We start from the raw sequence: 19,509 nt of genomic DNA, 5'->3' as shown, positions 1-19,509 counted from the left end.
CTGTAAGTATGCTTGTCTGAAAATATTTCATTTCACATCACAGAAACTGCTATAGAATCTTAATGGCATTTCTGCAAAGCTGTATTTAAGTTAAATGATACTGCAATGAAAAAACAGCATATTTTAAGTTTGGACATGAGGTTTTAATGGCTTCTTTTGAAAGTATGTATTTTTTGAAAATACATTTAAATACCTCTGAATCTCAAAACCAGGTTTATAGGCAATGTAGCACCAAGACTACATTATTGGGATAAAAAAGGCTTTTATGCAACTGCAAAATGCACAACAATATTTTAGTGACAAGATGGCTCCCCGGAACACTTAATATTTCATTTGAATAGGTTGACCTGTTCGTCAGTTCAGTTAATTGGCTATTCACCATCTTTGAAAACTATTCCTCTTGCTAAATTCAATATCATAATGTTCTAACATAATGATGCTCCAATTACCATATGGACAACTTAGTCATATGTCATATATATAACTGCTAATTTAACACAATGACGTGACAAAATTGTAATGCATGGTTGATGAACCTGGGATGTTTTCTTGACCTGAATTCTGACAAAACAGACTTTGAACAGCATTTAATGTATATACCGTATATTTTGGTGAACATTTAGCAACATGTCAGATTAACAGAAAACAAAGCCGAGGTATTTACACTTTGTATGTGTTCATAATAAGATACTTTTATTGTAACAGTTTTATCTTCTATTGGTGACGGAAGATCATATTTTCTTATATAACCATCATATTTACCTTTATCATATTTACCTTTATAACAAATTTTGGTAATGGCATTCACAATGGTATAGTTGTTTCAATTAATAATGTCTCCACATGCTTAATTCATTGTAGTAAGCAGAAAATATAAATCTGTGATTTGGTATGTTGTAATTAAAGTCAATTGCTGTTCCAATTGCAATTGAATATTTGAGGTTAGCAATGAGTTTTGGATAGATTTTTTTATAGATAATACGCACTGTTTCTCTTTACATTAATTCATAAAAAAAATGTAAACCATATGATTTTATCACCTGTTTCTTTTTATGGAAGATCTGAAAAGGGGACTTGTCTGATATTGAAACATTAGGAAACGTACTGATATACACCAATTGAGACTACTACAGAAAACCTGCTTAAGCCTAATGTAATTTTCAGATCATTTCCATGATTTTGTTCACCAGTAGTGCACTGTAACAAAAAAATGTAGTGCACATAATATTGCTCCAATTTTGTATCATTAATTCATACGTAGAATTGGTCACAAATGAAAAAAATCATTTTTTAATACAAACTGCTTGTAAAAAGCAGTTTTACATTAGCCCCTTATCTCCATTTAAAAAAGGGTGCCTGAATGCAGCAGGTGTTATAAGCTATGCACCACTGCCATGGATTCTCTAACCTAACCTGAATCTGTAAACCTGTCACCTTCCATACTGAAGCTTAATACTCAAACTCTCTGCTCCACACGTGAGTAGTTCACAAAGAGCGGCAGAAAGACAAGGGGAAGCCTGGATGAGCTATTTACCAAAAGCACTCAGACTCAGATTTCTTGGGGAACCAAACAAGGAAAGGAAAATCTAGCCTTTTTCAGTTTTGAAGGGGGGCTTGGCTTTTTCTAGTTATTAATAAAAAGGAAAGTGCTTAAAACTGCAGTACACGAGTAAAGGCATTAGTATTGAAATGACTCGTTACTGATGACAATACATTCAGTAAAACAGGCACAAGAGACTGGAAGAACTTGAACCAAGGATATCCTGCCAGCGAGGATGGAATACTGATCAGAAACTTCAATGCTTGTCAGGGTGTGGAAGATTCAGTGCCCTTCCCAATACTGTACCAAGGAGAATTCAGTGCCTGCATTGTCTTCAATATCCAATTGGGAGCAAAACAATCAAAACCAGTTTCCATTTCCACAAATCCAAGCTTGAACTACGGCCAAAACCTAAGGGGCCTTTAACTTCTTGGGCCTTGGAGAGGCACTGTTTTCAGCCTTAATCACTCCGTTCTCATGGTGGCCTCCTGTGGGGACAGAAAAAAAAACAGTTACATAAAAGTTTGACTTTTCATTTCACCTTGTAGTATGTTTATCTCATATATGCAAGATATACAGCATGACAGATAATGTGGTGCCACGGATATATCCCATACCTTGAGGTGAAGGGTCACAGTAATATGCCAGGCATAACTCCTGGCACCAGAAGGCCCACTGGAGTTTACAATTAAAACTCCACTAAAAATTAATTCATTAATTCATGTATTCTATTTAGTTTGGAAGGCAGTTTATCTCTTCATTTGGCCTCTGTAGGCATTAAGAGTCAAATACTTGGTAACATTCTTGGGTTTTCTGGGTGGTCTAGATGTAGGTCTCTGAAATGCCTTATCTGTAAAAATGTACATGGAGAAACTTGTGTTGTATGTTAATATTGTGTGTAGTGTTTATTGTCACTGTTAACAAATATTTAATTGTTTAATAAATTTTGTTTAACCCAGTGTGCCGGAATTATTGTTCTTTTCACCAAACCTGTGTCAGAGAACAAAGAATTCACATGCCTCTAACTATACCAACCACTTGGTATATTATTGACTAAGCCGCTCGGTCCATTCCTGTTGTAACCCCCCTGACTTGTGACTATCTTTGCATCACGCAAAACTTTTAGTGATAGAATGACCATCACTGGGATTGGTTAATTGGGCAGAACGACGGCCTTTAACACAACAACAGTTGTTGCTGTCCAGTAGCCTTACCAACACACAACAATAGAGATCCAAGACAGTGAAGATGCGCCATGACTTGAACAATCACAATCAATCAAAAGAGAAAAGTAGGATGCTTAAAGCACAGCAAAAAAAAAAAAAAAGGCTTGTAACTGAAACAAGAAATCGCACAAGAAACCTCTGTGGTACAGAAACTCCACAAGCTTGGGCACAGGCCATTCTAGCAACTGTTTAATTGAGATTTCAACCCATTAGCAAAGGATAACTTCACTAGAATCAAGAAAAAGAACATGAGGCACCATTCTCCCTCTGTCATGATCCAGAATCCCACTCACCACTCTCTCTCTTGACAGGCCGGGCTGGTTGCTTGGCAACGGCTCTCTTGCGCGCAGCTTGTTCCTGCCGGTACTCCCTCCAGCGCCGCAGCTGGAACCGGATGAACTTCCAGAGCAGCCAGGCCTGTGTCAGACATACCACGAGGAGGACAGCCAACCTGCCGACAGCACAATTAAAGTTAAGTTGGTCACAGATTCACTAGTCTCCTCCAAACCCACAGTTTATACAGTACAATACTCTTCCAAGAATGACGAGTGTCTATGAGAAACTCTTTTATCAAGCCTTTTACTCCATATGAGGGCACAAGGTCCATGGAAAACCACAGGGAAGAAACAAATATATAAAAATGAATCCCTGGAGTGTCAGTAAGAACCCACAGAACACAGTGACTCAACACAGATCCTGAATATAGCTGCTTAGGTCAGGTTTACAGGGCAAGAACATCTCATTTGGACAAAATGGTTGACCTGTTGTATGAATTCTGCAGAAGGTTTAACACTGTGACTTTATCCCCAGCATAACCCAAATTATCTTACAGTACATCATTAGCCAAGAGTTAAGGCTTTTGGAATACTCTATCAAACAATAAGAAAGAAGACTGCAAGTCAAAAACATTTAATTTGACAAAGTATACAAATCTAAATGACCAGATGAACAGTGTCAGAAAAAGTCAAATGCAATGGCATTATCAGAACACACCTTATATTAATTGTTTTTTTAGATACGCTTTGCCAATTTTGATCAGTAGAAGCAAGGGCCCATTGTTTTCACATGCACAAATCAGAACTAACTTTTTTCTAGAACAGGTGAATAGGAAGATTCTGCGTGCAAATCAGAGTAAAACTGCCATCTTGAGGTATGGGACTGAAATTGCATGTTTAAGTTGTTCACTTTCTTTCCATGGTTTGCAAGGAGGTTTATTACCCTCAGAAAAAAAAGCAATGCATATGTATAAGATCATAAAACCTCAAGAAAGACATTAGGACTTTAGACTTTTCGGGAGAGGAAGTAATATGAAGTGCTTTAACTGCTATTTAAACCAGGCCTGGAGTGGTTTACACAGCTGGCAGCCCCTAACCTACCGAGTCCGAGCTTGGACTTGGGTCTGGCAGACAGGAGTGGAGACATTTACTATACAACTGAAATCGCCTGAATCACTGGGATGGAGCAAATCACATCCACCCACCATGTGGCATAAAATGAGTTTTGTCCCGTCATCTTTTTCATGTAGATTGGAATGATTTGGATGAGGGTGACCATTAACACAAGTGGCAACCTTGGGATTCACCCTTTGCGATTGGTAGATAGGAGCTAAACACGATGGTTTTACCAAACACAAAAGAAGTGTATGAAGCATTTTCTAAGACTACAGAAGCATGGTATTTGGTTTGTTTTCAGTTCTGTGAAAGTCTTTAATCTTGCAGCCTGTGCTCACCTGAACAGCAGGGTGTTGAAGTTTCCTGCTTCCCAGTCCAGCCCTTGGTTCTCCACACGAGCCAGGCCAAATCCCACCACCAGCACCGACAGTATCAGAATCATCATGCGAGTTAAAATGAAGCCAACCGCCCACATGTCAAACCTGACACACAGAAAAAAACCCACAATGGTTAAGTAAAACCTCACTGATATAACAATGTGTAACATCTTTAGGTCAGTACAGTCAACAGAATGAAGTCTTATAGAATAATTTTGATGAGCAACAACAAGCAGCAAAGCATATGGTCAGGGCAAGGTGCTTTTAATCCATTGAATTATGAAAAAAATACTCAAGTAAGGCATTGAACGATACAAACTGCTCAAGTTGAGTTCAGGAGGTAAGAAGTACTCACAGTTTGTGATGATTCTCATCAGTGAAATAAAAGAGTCTGGCAATGTGGAAACCAAGCTCAGACAGGTACTGCAGGAACAGCAGAACCAGCCCCACTCGAGTAAAACTGCAGGGAACAAGCAGACGAGACAGGTTAACACCACATGCACATTCTCTGCATTCACATGTGCAAAGACATTCCAGGGAAATGCTGGCTAGATTAATTGTGGCCTCTTAACTTTGCATAATTGATCCAGGTTGCTGTGACCTTCTAGTGAAGAAGCAGTTGATGTATTATGGATGAATAATGATTAAATTTATAACTGATCTATTTAAATACAAAAATGTATAGTCTATGCATCTCATATCAAAAAGAAAGTCTAGTTTTCCACCAATTAGTAATACTCTGCGATCTTGATTTTCTTAAAGTGAGCTTTTGTTCATTTGTGCTTGTGATTTCCATACTGTTATTCTGTTTATATACATTTGATATAGCTACGGGTCTGTTAAACCATGTTACAGAGAACACTCTCTGAAGCTTTTCCAGATGCTTTTTTTTTCCTGTTACAACGTTTCTGACTATATGCCTTTACATTTCACAACACAAACATTCCTAACACCTGTGCTAGCATTCTTTCCTTGGATTATGGCTCTGCATTTAGAGAAACACCATTATTCTGGAGGAAATCTTTGATATGAATAAATCTCTATGTGTGGATTACTCTGACTTTGGACACTTGATTTCCTTTTGAACCAATTCAATATCCCCTCAAAATAAATTGTACCAAATACTGGTCCCCGTCAAAGGCGAGTAGTTTCTCCAGTTATTTTCTGCCTAGGAATAACTATCCACTCAATACTCCATAGAGATGATAAAATCAGCAAAGGAGGGCTCCCAGCTGGATGAATCAGTAAAGGCATTTGAAGGATGCAACTCTCCTCCAATAGGTGCTTAACCTCCTGCACATAGCTGCACAGTCAGTTACGTGTGAACCACCACTCAAGTAGTTGAGTCAGAAGAGCCTTCCCTCACTTGCTCACTTTCCCCTATGGGCAGCAGCAAGGTTTGTAACTGTGCACCAGGATGTGATAAACAAAAATCTGCTTTTCCACATGGAGTGGGATAATAAAAAATAGAAAAAAAATGTTTCTACATTTTTTAGAAAAGCGTAGGGTGATTGTCTTAGAATGCCAACAAACTTCAGTACCACACTGAAGTGGGTATTTTGGTAAAATGGCAGTCAGAAACAAATGGGATCTTAGTTTTGGAAAACAAATAAAAAAAATGTAAAAGAAAGACCCTAATCCACCCTTGGGCGGATTATAAGAATAGTTGCTTCTTGCACGTTCCTTGGCGTGTTATTTTCTAGCCATCTTAAACAGAGTGTCAAAGTTATTATCACAAAAAAACCACCGTAATGCAAGATCTTATTCAGGCGACATGCATTTTGGTACAGTATGTGGCCGAATGTCACAATTTACTCATGTGACCTGGAAAAACTAAGATGTAGCATAGTGTAGTTCAATTAATAGATTTAAAAGACATTTACAACTTTTACACAAATGTGATTATCAGATGCTAGCAGCACACACCATGTTTGTTTTTACAAACACAAAGAAGTTTTATTCTAAGAGAGGAACACACCCTGCATCAATAAAGCCACAATTATACAAGGCTGTTTCACTTCTCTCCTAAGCTGGACATGTATGTACAGTACATATTAGACCAAAAAATCAGATACTACAGTGGTGTCTGTACTTAAATACTTTATGTCTGGGATACACAGGTATGGTGCTCTCGGACAAGACCTACTTGAGCAGGTAAGCCACAGTAATGTGCAGCAGGTAGAGGGAGATGTATTTCAGCTGACGAGGCATCTCCTCCTGAAAGAGCAAGAACTGAAATGAAGCTTCCCTTTATTTAAGCAATTTCAATTACAAAGCCTATAGTGAAACTGTGTGTCAACCATGCCTGTTAGACTGTTTTTCTCTTCCCCAAACGTCCAGAGTTTTGCTATTCTCCAGAACGCCACAATGCAGCTGCTTCAAGCGGACAGCGGATCATAAAACCAACTCTGAAAATTCTCTTGAACTTCAGTCTATGATCATTGTCAGATACGGACTATGCCACAAGAGCAAACATCTGGGGCATTGAGAATGCTTCTTAAATTCACATTCTTTCCTCAATCCATTTTAACCAAAGTGATCCTTTTCACAAACAACAGAAAAAAATAGGCCAAAAGCCTTTCATAACAGCAGTGCTGTCCTTTTTTGTCCAATATTTTCTGCCTTCGCTCTCTTCACCTAATTAAGTCTTCACCCCAGTGCCCCTTCTCCTCTTTTCTTTATTATTCAATATCTTTCTCATGTCTGTGGTCTCTTTTTCTCCCATCTGCCATCTCCTTGAGCTTAGGTCCACCATTTGTGATCTGTAGGTGACTTATGGGTTGCAGACCTCTTTATCCTACAAATATGAAGACACAACTAGTCACCAATATTTCAACTGATGTCTCCTACTCACTTTCCTCACTTTCTGGAAGTACAGCTCAGGCAACGCATGAAGCCAGTAAGCCAGCTGGAAAAGGTAGAAGAATTTAACCTGGAACCTGAAAGGAAAACAAAACAAGATCACAAACAAAGAGGACAAACATCCTTCCATTCTACCTAATGAATTTCATTGCGGAATCTGAATAGCATCATTCTAGGATGTGTCATGAAACAGCCGAGCTTCAGCTCTTGCTCTCCTTGTTTATTGGAATTTAAATGATTGATCTTTGCTTATAGATACATTTTAGAATATTGCACTTAAATTACCCTCACCAGTTCAAATCCCTCACAGGTCGAATCAGACTGTGTGTTTTCAGTTGGTCTTACTTTATGCTGGCAAGATGACAAGATGGTAGCGCTATTTCAAAATACAGAATTTTGCTTAAGGAAGAACTAAAGTGCCAGAATTGTGCTATTTTCTATTCAAGTGAAAATAAGCTGAATTTGAAAACAGAAGGTACCATTTTAACAATGCAAGAGTGATACAAGAGGGGTGAAAAGGGATTCCATTCTGCTTCCTGTTGCCTTGCATCTCCTATACTATCAGACTCTTGACCCTGGATTAGATCAACATTCATCTTCAATACAAGTCAAATATGTAATTGCAGGAACATGGATTTAGCAAACAAAATGCCATGAGAATGGACAAGACCTAAGCAGTAATTAGTAGCTGGTGGGTAGGTTAATCTGGGATGTGGTGTATCTTTCAGGCATGCTTTATCATAGCCACAAAGACAGTTTTATTATTTTAAAATATCTGCTCATAGTAAGGTGGCAAAATTGCATTATTGACTTTTACTAGGAATGGTTCTGCGGTTTCTACATGAGCGTAGCTTCCGTTGTGGAAGAAAAGAAGTCAGGACATGACCTTGTGGGCTCACAGTTCACAGGTCAGGCCCACAACAATGCCTTTTACCTGAGGTGCACATGAGGATAGTCCTCCCACAGGCTGCTTAAATTTAGGAGATATCCTTCCTGGAAGCAAGCACAGATAGAAAGGAGGGAATCAAACGGAACAAACAACAATCTTAATGAACTAGAAAAACGAATCAAAACTAGGCAATGTAGCTTTAAAGGTAGACGGGACATGCTTCTAATTAAGATACGACTGAGAAGTCTTTATGGACAGGCAGCAAAATCTTTTTGTACCACAGATCATAAAATTGCAATTAAAGTGTAGAAATAAATTTTATATAAAGAAAAATCTTCTAGGCACAATATAAAAGAACAGTCAGCTTCATTGCCTTACAAACTATGATTAAGGCCTTCTTCATAACATCAAAAATGCATTTTCAGTGATTGAATATCAGATGAGGCTCTTCTCTGTGTCTTTGGGTCTGCAAGTGTAGCACGTGAATTTGTACAGTTCACTACTGCCCTCGGAGGATGTTTACCAAAGATAAGAAATGGTTTTTCATTTATTTTTCATGAACAGCTCTCAGGTATAACATGGAAATCCAGCTGATTTCTTTCACTATGATGGGAACATTTGTTTAAGATTAAAATGCAAAATAACTCTCATGTGACAGGTCACAGAGATGCGCTGACAGGGGAAGAAATAATAATATAGAGGGAAGTCTCGTAAAAATCAAGAGGGAAATCTGATTTACAGTCCCTGGAACAACGTGTGCAGGTAAACATGACCAAGAGAGAAACGGCACCCACTAACACAGTAAAAAACAACTAAATACTACACACTTTAAGTTAAAGAGGATATTCTCCCACTTTAATAGTTCTTTAAAAGAGCAATCAGAACTCACTTGCCTAACCCATTATTGGTAGCAAAGATCTCCTTTATTTTCGGTATTGCCAAATGACACAAAAGGCCTCACATTCCAACATGATGCTCAAGACGTGATCTGCTCACCGTAATTAGAATGTAGAGGCTCCACAGTGAAGACGCTAAGTGAAACACACATAGTTGCCCTGACTCGTTGAACTTCGTATTTTTGCTCTTTGAAAGATGGAGACGTCTGTTAACTTTCTGAAACAGCAAAGAAGTGGTCGAATGATTATGCAGCAGTGTCTTAAACACCAAACACATTGCATTTGAGAAAACTTTATAAAACTATATACAGTTTCCAGATTTGAATGTATTTTTAGCAGTATAGGGAAGAACGTTTTTTATATATACAGGTAAGTGCAAAATATTTATGCACATGGAGCTTATCGGGCATCAGACATAAACTACAGTCAAGACAAAATATATATAAAAAAGCTCTGTTCTGAAACATAAGCATTAAGTAGGACCAAATCTAATTGATAGTATTATTGCCATATAGAGAAACAGATATCTGAATAGAGAAAGAAGGAGTATAGCAATATTTCCTAAGCAAACTAGCATCATTGAACAAGCTTAGAGCTAACCCAAAGTGTTATTTCTGGAAATGATTGATTTGTTGATCTTGGTCATGTTGAATTGATGCTTAAGTGAATACTCACGTCCAGCACATACTCCTGCACAACTGCATGAAGGATAATGGCAATTAGGAAGTAGAAGAGAATCGTAACACAGTCCCTCCAGCCGTAGTGATAGAAGGACACCTCCCCTTCTAGAGATGCAGGAATAAAGAGAAGACCAGTGGACTCTGTTACTCTTCTGGGTTGGCAGAGCAGTAGTTTGTGCAGAGCCCTCAAGGAATACCTGCCAGCCGCGTTATCTACAGTAAGTGGTGTGCACCAGCTGAAAATCTAGATTACAAAAAGCAGCACCTCAACTGACATTAGTGCCTTTGAGCAGTAATTGTTAAACACTGCACACAGATTTAACATGTTGAAAGAACTCTTACTCGGTACGATTCACATTTCTGTATTTTAATATTTAAAAAGAACTGTCTGATCTTCAGCAATATAAATTGAATTGCCATAAGCTATGGTGAATAGCAATGTCTACACCTATGCACAAGGCTTGTACACCAAATTGAAGAGAGAAATATCAAAACATTTATACACATACAACCCTTTTTACTTTGGTTATGTGACCAGCTAATTCAGCACTCAAAACTTTCCAAAATCTTACGGCATTCTGTCATCTTACTCATACAAAAACATCATCCAAACTGGCAAAAACATCAAAAACAGAAATATTTGCGGCAAGCAGCTTCACAACACCTCATCACTAATCTTTTACGTTTTTCAGTTCCTTGGTACCAATAAAAAGACACTCGCTGTAACAGAACAAGCATCTTTTCCCCTCTGTTAGACAGTATTAGCAAACCTAACAGGATTTTAAAGTCAGACATAAACCAAATGGGTCACAATCTGGGAGACCATGAGTCACAACAACACTAGAAAATCGATGGAGAGATCCAAGTGTGATGCGATAGCCAGGAGTGACAATCCCCTGTGCTAAATAATCGCAACCTGACTACGCTGATCATGTTCTGGCACCTCACTTGCTGTCCTTTCTCCAATCTGAAGACACGAAAACAGAAGCTAGCTGAGGCTACAACCTATTCTTTAATTTCTAACATACAGCTAGCTGCAGAGAAACCTTCCTGAAAAAAGAAGCTTTGCTACTTTGAAGTGGGTTCCCTAACTTGTTTCCTGCTTGCCCAGCTGCTCAGTTTGGACGGGTAGCCTGATCTACTGTAGGTCATGTGTGGGTGGTATATTACACATTCCAGTTAACCTTCTACTGTTCCACAAGTAACCTCCAGATCCGTGGCTCTCTTCCATTTTATCCTCGATTTGTTTTCACAGCTCTTTGTTCTTCATGGTTGATTTGAATTCCCTGAGCAGTAGTCATAGCTTAGGAAGCTGGTAGAGTGTGGGATACCCACCTCACAAGACTGGAAATTTGATTAAACTCTGCAGATGTATAAAGAGTTATGACTAAATAAGGGCAGATATTACTCACATTACTCACTTCAGGCTGACTAAAAGAAACAAAGACCATAATTGGTTAATATCCCATTATTTCTGAACACTGCTGTACAATGATTCTAATTGAAACAGACTTAAAAAGATGCACTGCCTTTATTAACTTGATTTTTTTTCCGATTTTTAATTATGAATTAATTATGTCTGCAATTTGTTTCCATACTGAAGATTTGAAGGTCATCATCTCTGAAATTCATTGATCTTCAACCGCTTTATCCAATACAGGGTCACAGGGGAGCTGGAGTCTTGTCCCAGCAAGGAATGAGCACAAGGCAGGATACAAGTTCATTGCGGGCCACACGCACACACGCACGCCAGGGCTAATTTTCCCAGGAGCCAATTAACCTACCAGAATGTCTTTGGACTGTGGGAAGAAACCAAAATACTCAGCAAAAGCCCATACGAACAGAGGGAGAACCCACAAACTCTATGCAGATAGCTCCCCAGATCTCTAACTGAACCTAGGACCTTAGTGCTGCAAGGCAACACCTTTGCTCCATTCTGCCACCCATCTGAATTTTGTATCCATATTTGTACCTTTGAGAATATAAACTCTGTATAACAATGAATTTGGTAAAGCCCAGCACCTTGCCTGCTCCCAGCTTCACCCCAGGAGAACTTCAGGCACTCCAACCACTCCACAACAGGAACAACACTGTCAGGCTGCTGGCAGGGGTGGTGGTGCTGCATGGCAAAAGAGACTGTATATTACTGCAGCCACAAGACCACCAACACTTCTGAGTACTGTTCCCTTCCACCGGATCCAACCAATTACTAAAAAAAGGAGGTTGTATCCACTTCAACATTCACAAGCATCAAAGTAGTACCTCTCTTCCAAGATTCACAAGATATCTCAGAACTCCCCAATCATGTCTACTTGCAAGTAGCTGGACAATTTCATCTCATGTACCGAGGGTCACAACTGGAAACTAAAAGGCAACAGATATAAATTGGAGAGCCAGAAACACAAGAGTTCTGTGAGCGTGAGAGTTCTGAGATCCAAACTCTGAACAAAATCTTAGATCCACTTATAAAATAAACTATCAAACAAGCAACATAATCCAAATGTCCAACTTTCCTTTAGAGATTTTCTTCCGTTCTTTTCTTTACAACTTGATGAGACCATTTCTTGAGGGTTTCACTACATATGTAAAGGACACTAACTACACACTCCTAACAACTGTACATACAGTATGTGACAGCTTTCGGTTTCAGGGTCCAGAAGGCTTCATCTTCACCACAGACTTCATCACACACCCGTCATTACAATTACCACTGCATCATTCCTATCAGACACATTCAACAGGCGGACTTTGCAAGATCCACCACCTCAGACCCCTATCAGACTAGCTGAATTGGCTCTCAGCCTGAATGCATCTTCAACAGTAGCGTCATATATACCAGGATGTGGCCAAGCTATGTTAACATTGTCAGCTGGGAAGGAGAGCTCTCCTTCTCCTCCTATTCTGGCTTTGTCCTTAAACTCGACAAATGATACAATGAGGACACTGCAGGTGCCGCCATCCATTATAGCAAACTCCAGTGATTTTTACGTCAGTACAAAAGCTTCCAGCTATCTCTCAAATACACTGTTAACAGTTCATATACCATTATGCCTATCTTAGACGTTTTTTCTATGAACTATCCACGAATAACCTATAATACATGCCTACTGATTCAAACAGTTATCTCCTTTATAATTTTTTCCATCACAAATATACTAAAATTCTTATTCCTTGTGTTCATGCAGAGATGAGACTGACTTCCAAAGCCTAGCCCTTAAAATTGAGTTTATTTGTCAGTGTTGTGCAAAGAAGATTTCCAGACAGATCCCAAACCAAGCCAAAAGCAGTACCCATGTCATCAGTCCCAGGAAGATTTCCCACATCCAAAACTGCATTCCTCTTATCCTCCCATTCCACCTTAACATGTCATTTCCAAGGTGAGACAAAACTTTCAAGTCTCTATTTTGGAGAATGGGCTCTTTTACTGGAACCTACACAACAGTTTTCTCCAATTCCCTTAATCATGCACAGATGACATCCATACCAGGAACTTACTTTACTGCAAAAGCAGCTGCTCTATCACCTGTAAATACATATCCAATAGCACACATACACATGTTCGCATTGGTCATTTGAAGAACAACTAAACAGCATTATGGTTGTTTGGCAATATGCTTCTAGGTCAATAGGGAAAATGTGTAGATTTAAAAAAGGTACCTGTCTGTCTTTCCATTGAACACAAACCACCAGCAATGGAGACATGAAGTACTGAGGCTTTTGAATCCTCTTATGATGAATATTAAATACAAAGATCCGTTCTTAAATTACAGAGGATGGATATTTGGAGAAATGCATTGGTTTGGATATAAAATTGTTTATCAGGTAGAAAACAGCAGAGATAAGGAATGAAAGCTTACACTAAGGAGATGTAATTACTGGGGTACCACAGGAATCTGTACTGGGGCCACTGTTCTTCCTATCTTACAGACATATCAATGATCTAGATTCTGGCTATTTGTAAACTTGTGAAGTTTGCAGATGATACAAAAATAGAAAATTTAGTAAGCAGCAAGTAAATCTTAAAAAATAAAATTCAAGATTGGGAAATTACCTAACAGATGTATTTAATGTAGGCAAGTGCAGAATATTACTCGCAGGCAGAAAAAAAACTATAGACAAAATGGAAAAGCTGAACTAGAAGAGGCTATTTATAAGAAAAGATTTAGGTGTGTACAGCAATATTTTACATTTTCTAGAAACTTATGAAAGCAAAAAATGAACAAGACGTTGGGAGATACAGTAAAACAATCTAAATCAAGGGATGGAACTGTATCATGCACTAGTAAGTAAGGCCTCCTTTACAATATATTTCAGTAGAGAGCTTCTTCAATGTGCTATGGCTGCAAATGAACAAGTCAAGGTTATTTGCAAACTGAAAAACAGACCATAGACAGCTCATATTTGAAGTTCACATTTTTTGCTTCATGTATGTATTATCTTACACTTACAACACATTTGTCATCCATACAATGGTTAACATTAACCTCTTCTTGCTTAAGCTGCTGTTACTTTGTGTTTGCAAAAGCATCTCCAGTGAATACCAAAAGTATTGGGATACTGAATTTTGTCATTTTTGCTGTATACTAATGAAATTTCTTTTTCACATCAAAAGATTAATATGAGTTTTTATTTTCTACAATTAATTAGAATTATCTGTCAGCCATTTATCCCAATACTTAAGCTCACCTTACACAGGGGTTGGAACACAACAAATGACAACATGGCTAAACACGTATGCAAAATAATACCCTGAAACAAAAGCTGAAATTCTATACTTTTGACTCACATTTATCAATTGATCTGAAAGGCAATCATTATTTCACTATCTGTATCTCCTGCAAATGTGAAACATTTACCCACTATAGCAGAGTCTAGACCACTGACACAGATTGAGGATATCAGTGGTTCTTAGACTGGTCTTGGGAGCAGCCAACTAATGACCTCTCTCAGTCTGAGCTGAGGCTTCTTCTCAGCTCCCTCTGTTTTTCACTTTCTAACACGTACTGTATCTAATCTAAAAAAAAAACATGACCTGGTCACATATGGAAACCAAAGGGTCTGAAGCAGAAATTCTGCATTAAGGAATGAACAGAAATCCCTCCCTGGAGCTGGTAGAACCCCAAAGCACAGCACAGGTGGCATTAATGCCATACATGGCAGAAGAGCCAATGGAAAATGCTAACTAAAAGAGGTGTCAATAAAGGAGTCCTTTGCATTTTCTGGATGTAAATTATGACAAATTATGACTTTGCACTGTGTAATCCTATTACAATCACACTATAACATTTGTAGAAATGTTTTCCGCAGGACATTATCTAATCCATAACTCATTCTGTCATAGGAACAAAAAAAACTTTCATCAGCAGTATAGCTGTATCCGGAGGGCACAGCACGCCAGTTGTTGAACATCAGAAATGTTCTTGTTTACAGCTACACTAAATCTGTATTCAAACGTCATTTGCCAAAGTCATTGACAGAGGCATATACTGTATAGAGACTGTTCACACTAAAACATACTGTACTGTAGCACAGGTGCAATGCAAATGTTCTCCAAATATCCAGCTTTAGGACTGTAAAATACAGTATATACATGTAAATTGTGATTAATAAACTAATAATGTTTTTACCACATTATCTTTGCTTGATTTATATAGAATGACACAAAGCCAAATGTGTCATGTGATGCCACATGATTGATGCCACGTACACAAACATACTGTACAGGAAAAGCAGGATGTGGTATTTAAATACTTTTTTTTACTAAATATCCTCACATCAATTTATTTTAATAACATTTTCTGTAAACATACATTCATATTTTTAAAGGTTGGCTTCTTACTTGTATGGTAAAGGGTTAATGTTTTTTACAGTATTTAAACCTCAGAATGATAAATATCAAATTAGAATAAGAATTAATTTCAACCTCAAGGACTGGTTTACAACTCTACTGAGAAGGATTGAAATGTATTATTCCACTTCTTTATTGCTCTGTTGAACCAAATGGACTTACCAGGTGTGAAAGTGCTAGTGTTGTACTGTGGGAGGATGAACAGGAAGGATGTTTTTGCTGTTGCCTGAAAAATAAGAAATGTATGTATTTTTTTTTCTGATTTGCTCCTCAGTCATGCATATCATAAGAACATAAGCATAGTTAGAGTTCAATCTGCTTTTGTTATTGCAAGAAATTCACTGATCATAAAATACTGTTCTGCTGCTTCTCAAAGGCCAGCATCAACAGTTTGGCTGGGCAGTTTCCTCCTGAACTGTATAACTGTTTGCATAAAGCACTGTCTCATATTTTTTTGTCTTTATGCATCATATCTGCAAATAAAATAATTCAAGCTGCTTTATAACCCTCGTAATAAGCAGGCAGAATGTGATTTCCCATTATCAAAAATGTAGGCCAAGCTATCAGAACTAATGTACTGTTCTTCAATATTCCCATTACTGTGATAGTTCCATATTTATGCAATATATGCCATATAGTGGAACAATAAAGCTTCTTTAGGAAGGAAAGACATTCAGCCCACATTGCTCATCGAGTTAAGTTGAACAATACAAAAAAAAAAGACTTTTCCTAAACTTCACTAGGAAAAGGTGCAGCTTGACTTGCCCAATGAAATGGCTTCTACTGTTGACGAGTACTTGTACTTAAACCTTGTCAAGTGGATGGAATTAAAACATACCCATTTTACAGTTTCAGGGATCCAGTCTGTGATTTTGGACATGTTTCCAGGCAATAAACTGTGACACTCATTAGGGAAGCCAAGAGATGTTTAATCTTGATTCATAGTTTTCGTGGGCTAAAGTTCAACCTACATCAAGGCATAGGCCAAGCCTAGCTACATTCCCATTTACTAATACACTACATTTACTAATGTAGTGTAAGCTACATTAATCATAAGGTCAATAAGATAAACCCTATGGCTAAGCTAAACTTTCCCATGCTAATATGTGGTACTTTGATTAAATCATACTCTGATCGAGGTAGCAGGACAAGGCCACACACAATCAAGTCTTCTTATTGACTCCCATTGGTTTTACTACTATATTCTCTGCCAAAATGAAACTCAACAACAGGTTAAAGTAGACCCCACATCTAAAAGTACCAAAATTATTAATTAAAAGATGCCATTTGGTTTATAAGGAGAGACTGTACATTACAGGGACATCTCCACATTACCTGTTAATGTACAATCTTGGATACAGGAGGTATAAATCTAGGAAAAGTGATATTTTCTCCCCATGTTGAAAGGCATACTGTACCTCCAGCCTCACACACATTGTATAGATATCAAGGCTGGAAACATAACACAGAGCAATAAATACTTGTAGGTTGTTCTGGCAATTTTAAAATATCTGCATGTCATTTCAAGTATCACTCTGAAACATCTGCTCAAAGCTCTGTCGCATTCAAATGAGCAGCCTTGAAACTGAGAATAACCACAAGCACAAAACAGAGCTGAAAGAAACAGCTGTATCTGGCAGCTCGGCCTTGTGTATTGTGCAGTGCCTGATACAAATACCCATGACAGTATTCATACCAAAGTTTTGGGGAGCGTCGCGGAAAAACCAGAGCTCCATTTTTAGCTATTAATCAGATGAAGATACGACAGCACTACGTTCAGGCTATAACGCTGCACTTCCAACACGTTTCACTACGGTATACGTGTACAGCTCACTAATATATGCTGTATGTGCAGTACAGAATACAATAGCTACTGCAAGAATATTGTTGGAGCCTCCATTTAGCACTAAACTGATATCGGTTAGGGTTGAAGATAGATTTATTTAACGTACAGTATGAAGGCTATAAAACGATAATCTCATACTGTCCCAATATTTAGGCCTTACATTAACTAAAAGCTTCTGACAGTGTGACGATTTCTGGTTTCTGAAGCTGTGAAACACTCGGCAAAAAGGAACACCTAAAATTAAATCTAAACCTTCCCAAACTAAGTACTCTTCTTTTCAAGAAGTAAATGCATGATTTTTTAACTCTCCGCTCCTTTTTAAAAGAAAACAGACTGAATTGTAATCAAATATTTCTTTGGATAAGGCTTTAACGGACTGTACACATTCCTTGCGTTTACGATCAAAAGCCGGCATATTTAATCATTTTAAGGATATTACAGAACAAAATCGGCAAAAGCAAATATTAGGTGGTTTTGGTATGGAAGACAGCACTGGGTGTAAAAATAATCCAATGCTTTAAACACTTAGTTCACATACATCTTAAATTGTAATTTCGCATGAGTAAAACGACCTGTTTTTAAAAGCTTTAAATAAACGTTACCCGACCTTGCAAAACCAAAGCCCCACATAACAGTCAGAGCGAAAAAAGCAGACCGCAGTCCAGTTGAGAGATTAAGACGTGGCACTGAGGACCAAACCAAATCTCAGTGGAGATACTGCACAGCGCTGTTTGAGGAAACGGGAAAATAATTTTTTAAAAAATCAACAAGTCTTAAAAAAAATTGCCTCGACGCCAACAAGGAAAATGCAGACGTTTATATAAATCCTAAATACCTTTCTCGGGTAACCACAAACCTAAACACTCTGATTAAAATGTCTGCTTTCCTAATTTTATTGACACCCCTTGATAAATCGGTTTTATTTCCCATCCCGTTCCGGATTTACAAACGAAAACACTGAAAAATACCTATCAAACTAGTCACTAGGGTGAAAGTAGTTCATGCAGTATCTGTTTTTTAAAGGCGATCTCTTTTAACACACACAAAAAAGACCTCGCTCCGTGCAAGAAGTAAAAGAAATCCGACAAATACCAACTGAGTTCTAACAATTGAAGTCTAACGAGGGAAGACGTCTCTAGTTAACCAAGGCATACGTTTTGCTTAAAACGCTATTAATTATGAAATTTACTGTCATAGTTCCTCATTTCAATTCTGGGTTATCTATACCAACTACAAAGTACAATCGCTGTACAATCTTATTACAGATGACTTGTCATCTGTTAGAAGTCTCGCTTGGGATTCATCGGCTCGGCTACATCATGAAACCAGACAACCTTTGGGCTCTGCAACAATGTAGCCTTTAAAAGGAAAAAAAATCCCAAACGATTATCTCCGTCGGACCAGCCCATACACATTCTGGGACAAAAATGCACGAAGACATCAGAGCGTCCAAAAATCAACTCACCTCAAACATCAATCCAATTAAGATGAAAACCACCAGGCAAAAGACGATGTCTGCATGATTTTGAATGAGAAACTCTTGGCTAAAGAATGGATAACTCTTGTTTCTTTTCCTGAAAGCCATTTTAACGTAATCTTTTTTTCTTCGTTTTTCTGTATTCGAAAACTTTCTTCGAAGTTCAGTAGTTAAAAAAGTTTAAAAACCAGATTGCGCATGCGCTAAAATGCTTAAAGGGAAACTTAAAAGTACGATGTACACCGACAGAAATGAGGAACAGCCTCTAGTCAATTCTTAGACCACAGCTTTTAGTCAGTTATAAAACTGAAGATGGCCATAGGTAAAGTAATTATATGACCGCTGATGTATTACTGAAAAGGTATTATTATTATTATTATTATTATTATTATTATTATTATTATTACTAAAACAAATATTAATCTATGTATTAAAACAACAATTTGTAACATAACAAATACAATTGAAGATATCACG

General features: G+C 37.9%; 1 protein-coding gene across 2 annotated transcripts; it reads right to left on the bottom strand.

Moving 5' to 3' along the window:
• Window positions 1-666: 666 nt before the first annotated feature.
• On the bottom strand, window positions 667-19,237 carry tram2 (translocation associated membrane protein 2). Of its 2 annotated transcripts, none has more exons than XM_088626253.1 (11): window positions 19,021-19,237; window positions 15,872-15,935; window positions 9,857-9,966; window positions 9,282-9,398; window positions 8,331-8,389; window positions 7,389-7,473; window positions 6,681-6,751; window positions 4,890-4,994; window positions 4,496-4,639; window positions 3,060-3,217; window positions 667-2,028 (listed from the first exon to the last, which is right to left on the bottom strand). In XM_088626253.1, exons 1-11 carry the CDS (start codon window positions 19,138-19,140, stop codon window positions 1,952-1,954), a joined length of 1,110 nt encoding a protein of 369 aa, XP_088482379.1. In that variant the 5' UTR covers window positions 19,141-19,237; the 3' UTR covers window positions 667-1,951. The 2 variants fall into 2 exon arrangements, with proteins under 2 accessions (XP_088482379.1, XP_088482380.1); XM_088626254.1 differs by lacking the exon at window positions 19,021-19,237 and adding an exon at window positions 16,548-17,767.
• Between the last annotated feature and the right edge of the window lie 272 nt (window positions 19,238-19,509).

This window comes from Lepisosteus platostomus, chromosome 3 (assembly GCF_059453375.1).
Source record: "Lepisosteus platostomus isolate fLepPlt1 chromosome 3, fLepPlt1.hap1, whole genome shotgun sequence".
NCBI lineage: Eukaryota > Metazoa > Chordata > Actinopteri > Semionotiformes > Lepisosteidae > Lepisosteus > Lepisosteus platostomus.
The sequence above is the reverse complement of the archived record's forward strand: the minus strand, read 5'-3'. Positions and strand labels throughout refer to the sequence as shown.

Excerpts from the sequence above, each read along its gene's own strand:
- tram2 (XM_088626253.1), bottom strand. The coding sequence starts at position 19,140 with ATGGCTTTCAGGAAAAGAAACAAGAGTTATCCATTCTTTAGCCAAGAG. Across the intron at positions 4,640-4,889 it reads GATGAGAATCATCACAAACT|GTTTGACATGTGGGCGGTTG; the intron begins GTGAGTACTTCT and ends TCTGTGTGTCAG. Across the intron at positions 3,218-4,495 it reads TTCAACACCCTGCTGTTCAG|GTTGGCTGTCCTCCTCGTGG; the intron begins GTGAGCACAGGC and ends TGCTGTCGGCAG.